Here is a 9,882-nt window from a genome sequence, read left to right as displayed (position 1 = left end):
CGAGCCCCAGCATTGCCCCTGCCACATCTGTGACCTTGCTAAGCCCCCTTCTGCCTCTCTCTGGGGACCTCAATTACTGCTTCTGAACAATGGGGAGTTGCGATAGCGTTGTTATGCACTTCTTTGCGCCTGTTTGGAGTTCTTACTTGCTTTCTTTTTTTTTTTTTTCCCCCAAGATTTTATTTATTTATTTGTCAAGAATTCTGTTGTTCAGTCTGCAGCTGAGAACCTGGAACTTTTGCCCAGGGCCCTGCCTTTCCCCAAAACAGCTGCCACAAGCTGAGCCTACAAGAATCCCAGGAGGGCTGCTGCTCAGAGAAGCCTGAGAGTCCTTGCCACGTGGACTCAGCCCGAGCCCCGCGTGTGAGGGTGTGGGGACCCAGGGGACATTTGGAGGAGCGGTGGGGCCCTGAAAATCACACAGAGACTCAAGGGAGCAGAGTGAGACCCTAAGGCCTGGAGAGAACATCCCACAGAGCACGGTGAGGGCTTGGGGGACAGGGGGAGGGATCCTGGGGAGCAGAGAGGGATTCCCGGGGACCTGACTGAGCTCTGCCTCCTAGCAAAAGCAGTCAGCTGGCTAAGGATTAAATAGCTTAATTTACCCAAGTTACCTGGAGAGACCACTTTTAGGCAACCACGGAGCATTGAAAACCTTATACAAACAGGCCCATTAGGTGACTCACCTCAGAACATCCGTAAGCCCTAGCTGACCACTGGCTTACTAACCGGGACATCGGACACGGCACCAGAAAAGGGGAATTCTGTATGTTCCCATACCTCCTCACCTTCTCTCTTAACTACAGCCCCCTCCCCCACCCCGGTCCTGTCCTCAGCTTCCTTGCAGTGTATTGGATACACTTCTGTCTCCTTTGTTCTTCTGCCTTGGTGAATTCTTTCACTGCCTACAAGGCTGGCCTCCACCCAGTAGGGTTGTCTCACATTTGGTGGCCCCATCCCATCAGAGTGTACCACATTACCAACACTTTGCTTTTTTGTCTTTTGGGGTTTTTTAAAAGATTTTATTTCTTTATTTGACAGAGAGAGAGAGAGAGATCACAAGCAGGCAGAGAGGCAGGCAGAGAGAGAGGGAGAAGCAGGCTCCCCGCCAAGCAGAGAGCCCGATGGGGGCTCGATCCGAGGACCCTGAGATCATGACCCGAGCCGAAAGCAGAGGCTTTAACCCACTGAGCCACCCAGGCGCCCGACCAACACTTTGTTTTAATGACCCTTCATTCCTAATATGTTCTTAGGAACACGTTTTTCGTAGACATTTCTCAGATATGTTAAGGAGATTGAATGCTGAGTTTGGGGAATTTATTCTTCTTGCGGGTTTGTCTTTTTATTATAGAACAGTCTTTTTTGGCTATACAATACATTCTAGCTCTGTATAAATGAAAATTTTAGTTCTTTCGATGTCCCTTAAATACTGAGTAATTTTCTGATGTGACTTCTTTTAGTATCTTAAGAATACTGCTCTGTTTTCCAGACAGAGCAATTCACAAAGTCTAGCAAGTGATTGCTTAATCAAAGAGGGCCCTCAAACATTTTGTACCATTTACAGGAATGTTATGTTATGTTATATTATGAATTCATGTTATCGAAGATTGGTTTGAACACTTTGAAGATTTATCTGCAGTTCTACTGGGTCTGCTTTTATTTCTCTTCATAATGAATTTGAGCAGACATGGAAACATAAACTGGGGTGGTGAACCCGAAAAGTGGGAGACAGAGAGGAGGAGGCTGAGGACACGGGGAGGGTGGGGTTCCGGGAACACTGGAGGCCTGGCCCCTCTGACACTCTCAGGCCCTGTGACTCCACTCGTCCCCTCGTCCCACACAGAGAGACATGAGTACGTTTTGGACAAATCAGAAAATGTTGTCAACTGTGTGAATGGATCATTTAGAAATCAACACGGAGAAACCTTGAAAACATTGTGCTAAGTGAAAGAAATGAAACAGTTTCTATGAAATGTTCAGAATAGGAAAACTTATAGAGACAAAAAGTAAATTCGTGATTGCCTAGGGCTTGGAGTGCAGCTGGGGGTGAGGAATGGGGAGTGACTGCTAACAGGGTTTTCTTTTATTTTTTTTTTTAAAGATTTATTTATTTATTTTCGGGAGAGAGAGATTGAGAGCGTGCACAAGAGAGCAGGGGGAGAGTCAGAGGGAGAGGGAGAGAGACACGCTGCAGAGCGTAGAGTCCAAGGTAGGCCTCAATCTCAGGAACCCTGAGACCATGACCGGAGCCAAAATCAAGAGTCGGATGCTTAACAAACTGAGCCACCCAGGTGCGCCTCCAGGGGGTTTCTTTTGGGGATGATGAAAATGTTCTAAAACTGACTGTGGTGCTGGTTTGCAGAACTTGTGACTATTCTAAAAATCATCAGTTTTATACTTTATCTTTTTAATGTTCTCTCTTTTAAATTTTATTGTTTCATGTTCTGTATCATTTTAAGATCTTTATTTATTTATTGGACAGAGAAAGAGAGAGAGAGAGATCACAAGCAGGCAGAAAGGCAGAGAGGGGGAAGCAGGCTCCCCACTGAGCAAAGAGCCCGATGTGGGCCTTGATCCCAGGACCCTGAGATCATGACCTGAGCCAAAGGCAGAGGCCTAACCCACTGAGCCGCCCCGGCGCCCCCAACTTTACACTTTAAATGGGTGAACTGTGTGGCATGTCAGTCATATCTCAGTAAAGCTATTACAACAAAAAGATTGATTTGGGACGAGGCTTCTGCTTCCCAATCCCTACAGCCACAGGCAATGGATACGAGTTACAGGTGCGTGTTGCCTGACCTGCAAGAGAGAGGGGAGGACGGTGGTCATGGGCCTTCCTGACTTCAGTCACATCAGTCTGGGGGCTCCCTGGTGGGGGGGGGGGGCTAGAAGGGAAGGCTGAATGAGGGAGGCTCATCAGGGCTTCTGGCTTCTCTCCTGTTGCCTCGGCCCCAGCCACCGGGAGGCACAGAAATGTTGGAGCTGCACAGGGTTTATGGATCACTCACAAGAAGAGAGGCTGGGAATGGGGAACAGAGCTGGGCAAGGTCACCAGGCAAGCAGGAGGGGCTGCCTAGGTCAGGAAGCCGAAGGTCTCATCATCCTCATTGGCGGCAAATGTGGAGATGGGAAGTCTGATTTTGCAATGGGTCCCTGGCCCGGGGTGGGTATTCTTGCACAGGCCAGGGTGTGATTGCCCACAGTGGCCTTGGACTTTCCCAGGAGGACACATTCTTTGGTTTGACATTTCCTGTCTCCCCCACCATCTACCTTGCAACCACCACCAGGGGAAGACAGATGGGCCCTAGAAGCTGGAACCCGGGCAATATCTGGGTTCCCCTTTCTGGCTGGACAGAGCTTCCTGGGACACCATGTCCCAGGCCACTCTTGGGAATCCCTCCAGAAAACAAAGGCATATGTGCTAGAAATTACCCATCACCACCCCCATGATGTGTAGCTTTGCTTTCGACGGCTCTTCTCTAAACCTGGCTCTGGACCCACTGGTTGTTGGACCCCTCTGAGGGCAGAGCCCCGTGCCGGGTCCTGAGAGGCGCCCAAAGATGAAATGGGTCCTGTCCCCTAGGGAACCTGTGAGATGAAGGGAACGCAGAGTCTTGCCCTCGGGAGCCTCTGTCTGGGGGACAGACTTGGCACATTTGGGAAGCCCTGGGGGGAGGCTAGACAGACAGAGTGGCTTGGGGAGTCCAAGTTTGAGGGGGCAGCTCAGGCCTTCATGACTCTTGCCTAAAGGGATAGGTAGCCTTATCCTGGGGACCAGCCTCAGACTAAAGGGAAGGTTGGTGAGCTGCCTCCCATCCTGATGTTGGGTGTGGGGTGCATCAGAGAGGATGCCAGCTGGGGGTGACATTGGGCCAGACCTCCCAGAGAGGCTGACTCTGAGGAAAAATGTAACAGGAGCCTGGGGCAGTGGGTGTTGATGGTGGCAAGGAGGGCACGACTGCCAAACCTGCGTGTGGGCATGCACCTGTAGGGGAATGGTTGAGTTCAAGTCACTGCTGGGCAAGGAGACTTGACCGTGACCTCACTCACAAAAATTCCGTGGGCGGGCAAGACCTGACAGGACACATGTGTCCCCATGCAGACATTGCAGGACATGTCATCCCCCATCCTGAAGATGAGGAGAGCCCACCGAGGCCCAGGACAACAAAGCAACGTGCTCCAAGTCACACAGCTAGGAAAAGATGGTGCTCACGATGCCCCCAGTCCAGGTCATCTGGCGGTCCGGGCCTGCAGCGGAGAGAGGAACACAGTGGGAATTGCGGAGTCTGGGCAGAACCGAGGCAAAGCCCTGCTTGACCAAGAGGCCACTGGGGCAACAGCTGGCCTGTGAAACTAGGTTGCACAGCAGCCCATTTCTCCTTCCTTCTCCCAGGACTGAGTGTGCAACCAGCATCATGCATCCAGGCTGCCACCTTCACAGGTGCCCCGCCCGAGCCTCCAAGAGTCCCACGGGCTCCTGGAGCCAGAAACTTCCCCAAGGCTCACAGCCTCATGGCCGTTGCACAGGGGAGCTGGGACTAGCATGGCCTCTGGACCCTTCTGTCACTCTGGCTGATCGTTTCTCCCAGCGGTGCTCTCTCCACAGCCCCCAGGCCAGCCACCCTAGCCCGAGGTCTTAACCAGAGCATTGGACAGAGAGAGTCATTTGGGGTCAATTCAGAGGAGACTTTCTGGAGGAAACAAAGAGGAGCAGAGAGGAGGAGGTTGCTCTGACTGGTCAGAGTTCAGGGGAGCCTTCACAAGGTGGAGGGGCATGCCGAGCGGAGGGATCAGGTGCAGAGGTCAAGCAAGAGAAGGAGGCTCAGAGGGGTCTGAGCCCTTTGCGTATAGAGGGCTTCCTGGTGTCTGGGGTGTGCAGGACTGTGGGTGACGGCAAGGGGGAGCAACAAGCCTCCAGGCTCTGGGGGTGCCTGGGTGGCTCAGTCGGTTAAGCGTCTGCCTTCGGCTTAAGTTATGATCTCAGGATCCTGGGATTGAGCCCCACAACGGGCTCCCTGCTCAGCGGGAGTCTGCTTCTCCCTCTCCCACTCCCCCTGCTCATGCTCTCTCTCTTGTTCTCCCTCTCTCTCTCAAATAAATAAATAAAATCTTAAAAAAGAAAAAAAAGAAGAAGAAGAAGACTCCAGGCTCTGATACCAGCTCAGGAGGCATGTGGGCTCCTAAAGGCAGGGGTTTGAAAGAGCCCCTAGAAAACTGCTGTGGATGATAGTTGTGGCACGGGAAGAGTCTAGAACCTGGAGAAAGTGGAGTCGGGAGATTATGGTCACGCTGCAGAGGAGAGAAGATGATGATAGAAACCAGAACAAAGGGGCACCTGGGTGGCTCAGTCGGTTAAGCATCTGCCTCTGGCTCAGGTCATGATCTCAGGGTCCTGGGATCGAGTCCCGCATCGGGCACCTTGCTCAGGAGGGAGCCTGCTTCTCCCTCTCCCTCTGGCACTCTCCCTGCTTGTGTGTGCTCTCTCTCTCTCAAATGGATAAATAAAATCTTTGAGAAAGAAAAAGAAAGAAACCAGGACAGGGGGCTATGGGGGAGGTCAGAAGGGAGTGTTCCCGGGAAGAAGGAGCAGACGGGGCACATCACAAGCTTTCATCTCAGGGTTCATGCAATGGCACTGAGCAAAACAGCAGGCCCCGTGACCTAGTGGAGACAAGCAGGGGTATTGGTGGGGGTCTTCAATGTAGAGATACAGACCAGGTCTGTCTCTGATAACTGGTGTCCTGAGAGGGCATGTCCCCAGGGAGACGCGAGGACTGCGAAGAGAAGCAGCTCAGGATACAATTCTGCAAGCCCCTTCCCTTCCCGACCCATATTAAGAGAAGGGTCCCTTGGAGGAGATTGAGAAGGAGTACCAGGGACATGAGAGGGAAACCGGGAGAGTGACATGAGGGGACAATGGAGCAGGGGTCATCAGTGCCTGCGCAGGTAAAGACAAGGCTTGAGAGGGACCACTGCATCCAGCGAGGCCTGGCCAGCCGACGGCAGCCGTGAGTGTGAGAGAGAGTGAAGAAGGGGGTCAGTGAAGGTAGATGACCCTTCCTCGGGCTTGGGTGGGGAGGAGCCAGGGCAATGGGCCATACCTGGTGGTGGCCGGGGCCATGTTCAGGCTGAGAAAGGCAGTGGAGAAGACCCAGGAAAGGGGGACAGCCAGAGCTGAGCCCCTGAGCTGTCCGAGGGCTGGGTCCAGAGGACAGGATGTTGTGGCCTTGAAGATTTCCCTTACGACTGTCTGGGGGCGTCAGGCTCTAGAGGAGGGGTGGTTACTGTTATTCATTCATCAAACATTAGCTGAGTGCCAGGGGCGCCTGGGTGGCTCAGTGGGTTAAAGCCTGTGCTTTCGGCTCAGGTCATGATCCCAGGGTCCTGGGATCGAGCCCAGCATCGGGCTCTCTGCTCAGCGGGGAGCCTGCTTCCCCCTCTCTCTCTGTCTGCCTCTCTGCCTACTTGTGCTCTCTGTCTCTGTCAAATAAGCAAATAAAATCTTAAAAAAAAAAAAAACCCCACAACATTAGCTGAGTGCCAACTGGATGCGAGGCCGTGCCTAGAGCTGGAGATTGAGTGGGAATACACTATATTACCGTGATTCCTGGGGGAGAAGGATGTTGGACAGCTGCCTGTCTCCCTTTTTCTCCGGGGTCCTCAACTGTCTTGAGCAACCCTGGCAATGACACTCCCCTGTGGGGCCCAGGAGAGGCCAACACACTGGCGGGGAGATGGAGAACCTATTTCTTTAGTGGCACGTGAGGACCCCTTGCCCGCTCACCAGCAAGCCCCGTGAGGCAACAACAGGAGGGACTGAGGCAAGCCTCTGCCCACATCCTGGCAGGCAGCCAGTGATGGGTGGGTCAGGAAGGCTCCTGGTTGGGTCTTTGCATCAGGCTCAGGCTGGGCATAAAGGAGGGACGTGCAGGTTGGGAGGAGGTCGACTTGGGGACCATGGAGACCCAGAGGGACAGCACCTCCCTGCAGCGGTGGCCACTGTTGCTACTGCTCCTCGGCCTGGTGGTCACTCCGGCCACCTCACGGACCCTGAGCTACCGGGAGGCTGTGCTCCGTGTTGTGGATAGCTTAAACCAGCGGTCCTCAGATGAGAATCTCTACCGTCTCCTGAAGCTGAACTCACAGCCCCAAGGAGTGAGTCGGGGAGGGTGACAGTGGGAGGGACGCTCTGCTATGGCCAGCCAGGATGGCCGTGCTGTCCTTTCCTTTGTTCATGCTTTGCTCGTGTCAAGAAGGCTTTTCTCTAAGTGTGGTCCCACCTCTTCCAGGAAACCTTCCCAGAGCTGTGTGCCGCCCCCCCCCCCCACCACCCAGCATGAGCGCTTCTTGCCTTAGAATGTCTGCTGTGTGAAGAGGTGCCAGTCCCATTCAGCCTTCTGGAAGTTCTGGGGATGAGTGGGATTACTGGCTCTGGGATGTGACTTCCCTGCCCTGGGAAGGGCTCTGCTCAGCCTTGAGACTCCAGTGGCAATGTCTTTGTCTCCAGGAGACCCCTGGTTTCCGGCGGCTCCCTGACAAGGCGGTGCCACTCATTAGAGCTTGTCTGAGGTCTGCTCATGCTCTCTCAGCTTGGGGAGGGCGGGAATGAGCTCTGCCCTCCTCACCCCTGTGCCTGAGCATGCAGCCAGGGTCAGACACATAGCAGGGGTGGTTGAAAGGCTGCTCTCTTAGCTGGGAGGTTGGTGGGGGGCACGGGCTGGGGGAGCTGGCAGGGATACAGATTAGAGAAGGCAAACATGAGCCTGAGTCTGGTCTTCCCACTTCCTCCCCTGACCAGGACGAGAACCCAAACATCCCACAGCCGGCAAGCTTCACCGTGAAGGAGACTGTGTGTCCCAAGACGACACAGCAGCCCCTGGAGCAGTGTGATTTCAAGGACAATGGGGTAAGGCTGGGGGTGCCCGCAGATGCCCCCCGGGGAGCTGAGCCAGTGGCTTCCTGGCAATATTTCCAGCCACTGGGGTGAGGCTGGGACGTTATGGCACAGGGGTTCCAATTTGACCCAGAGCCTCCTCTTCTCAGCTGGTGAAACAGTGTGATGGGACAGTCAGCCTGGACGAAGACAAGAGCTACTTTGACATCAGCTGTGAGGAGGTGAGTGGCCCCTCCTGGGTTGCAGGGGTTAATGGGGGTGGTGTACAGAACATCCTATGGGCCACTTAACCCCTGTCACCTCCAGGTCGAGAAAGCCCTTCCTACCCTGGGCTTCTCCCTTAACCTGAGCCTCAGGTCTCCAGGACAGTCTCTGCAACCCCTTAGAACAGTGGTTCCCAAAGTGTGATCCTGAGAACCTGGGAATTTGTTAGAAATGCAGATTCTCGGGGAGCCTGGGTGGCTCAGTGGGTTAAGCCTCTGCCTTTGGCTCAGGTCATGATCTCGGGGTCCTGGGATCCAGCCCCGCATTGGGCTCTCTGCTCAGCAGGGAGCCTGCTTCCCCCTCCTTCTCCGCCTGCCTCTCTGCCTACTTGTGATCTCTCTCTCTCTCTGTCAAATAAATAAGTAAAATCTTTTTTAAAATGCCAATTTGCAGGCCCCCCTCACACCTACAGAATCAAATTCTGGGGTGGGGCCCAGCAATTCGTACTTTAACAAACCCTCCAGGGGATTTGGACTCCTTTTGAGGCTTGAGAGCTAGTTTGAGTAGTGAGCTTTCAGCTGTGAGAAGGTGTGAAGCCCCTGCCTTCTCTAGGCCAGTTGCTTCCTCCGTGGGTGCGGGGAGTCCATCAACCACATACTCAGAAGGTCAGAGCCAGAGGATGACCTGGAGCCCCAAGGCTCTTGGGGTGGCCCAAGAAGGGGAGTGTCTAGGACGGGAGGGGTTTCGTCTTGACCCTGAGTCCAGACCAGCCCCCATAAAGAATCTGTTTCCTTTTGATGCACAGAACCCGGAAGTCAGCAAATTCGGCTTGCGCGATAGCCTCAGGAGACTCTGGGAGATTATTCGCAGACGTGGCTGGAGAATCAGACGCTTTTCGAAGTATGATCTGCCCCAGGAAGAGTCCTAAGGGTCTGCTTTGCCCTGGCTCAGGCTACTAGACCCTGAAAAATAAATTTTTGTGAAAGCAACTTCCTCCAAGCTTCAATTTTACTAGTCTTGCCTCTTACTTCCCATGACGGAATCTTCAATGCTGGGAGGGCTTGCGCGTGTGTGCGCGTATGTGTGTGTGTGCGCGCGAACACGCACCCCTGCAAAACACAAAGGTCTGCGCCGCTCTTCCACCCAGAAGGGCATGGGGTGAGGCCGGAGGGCTAAGAGGGCAAGGACGGTGTCTCCATTCTCAGGGTTCTTCCCCATGCCCTTCAAATGCCTCCCACCATCCTCGTTGAACACCCAGCAGTGATGAAGGAGATGATCCCTGTGTGTAGCGGTAGTGGAGAGGCTGCAGAGCTGTTCCTGCTCTGATGGAGATAACAGCTGGGGGAGGACCCAGGCATTCTGTCAAACACAGAGAGACAGTTCAGTCTCCTGGCTGGCTGGATTCTAAGGTCAGCCTGCGGGTACAATTCCCATAAAGTTCCAATCCCCCTTGAAAAGCCTAACTCTGGGGGTGCCTGGGTGGCTCAGTGGGTTAAAGCCTCTGCCTTCGGCTCAGGTCATGGTCCCAGGGTCCGGGGATCGAGCCCCGCATCGGGCTCTCTTCTGGGCGGGGAGCCTGCTTCCCTCTCTCTCTCTGCCTCTCTGCCTACTTGGGATCCCTCCCTGTCAAATAAATAAATAAAATCTTAAAAAAAAAAAAAAAAAAGAACATAGAGCCTCGACCGTGGACTGCAGCTATCTTTATAGCCTTAGGACCCAACACTGGGGATGCACCAGGGCACCCAGAGTCAATGAATCCCATTTTATTTTGTTTTGTTTGAAGA

General features: G+C 53.7%; 1 protein-coding gene across 1 annotated transcript; it reads left to right on the top strand.

Annotated features, from left to right (window-relative positions):
- Positions 1 to 392: 392 nt before the first annotated feature.
- LOC308357386 (cathelicidin-6-like) lies at positions 393 to 9,108 on the top strand. The gene is made up of 5 exons (XM_080826936.1): positions 393 to 482; positions 6,900 to 7,155; positions 7,799 to 7,906; positions 8,044 to 8,115; positions 8,904 to 9,108. Exons 2-5 carry the CDS (start codon positions 6,958 to 6,960, stop codon positions 9,024 to 9,026), a joined length of 501 nt encoding a protein of 166 aa, XP_080683062.1. The 5' UTR covers positions 393 to 482; positions 6,900 to 6,957; the 3' UTR covers positions 9,027 to 9,108.
- Positions 9,109 to 9,882: the final 774 nt, after the last annotated feature.

This window comes from Martes martes (assembly GCF_963455335.1).
Source record: "Martes martes genome assembly, chromosome: 1".
Classification (NCBI taxonomy): Eukaryota; Metazoa; Chordata; class Mammalia; order Carnivora; family Mustelidae; genus Martes; species Martes martes.
Note: the sequence above shows the minus strand (reverse complement) of the source record. Positions and strands in the feature narration are given on the sequence as shown.

Bases quoted from the DNA above. Each gene is read 5' to 3' on its own strand.
- LOC308357386 (XM_080826936.1), top strand. From the start codon at position 6,958: ATGGAGACCCAGAGGGACAGCACCTCCCTGCAGCGGTGGCCACTGTTG. The intron at 7,156-7,798 runs GTGAGTCGGGGA...TCCCCTGACCAG, and splicing joins TGAACTCACAGCCCCAAGGA to GACGAGAACCCAAACATCCC. The intron at 8,116-8,903 runs GTGAGTGGCCCC...TTTGATGCACAG, and splicing joins TTGACATCAGCTGTGAGGAG to AACCCGGAAGTCAGCAAATT.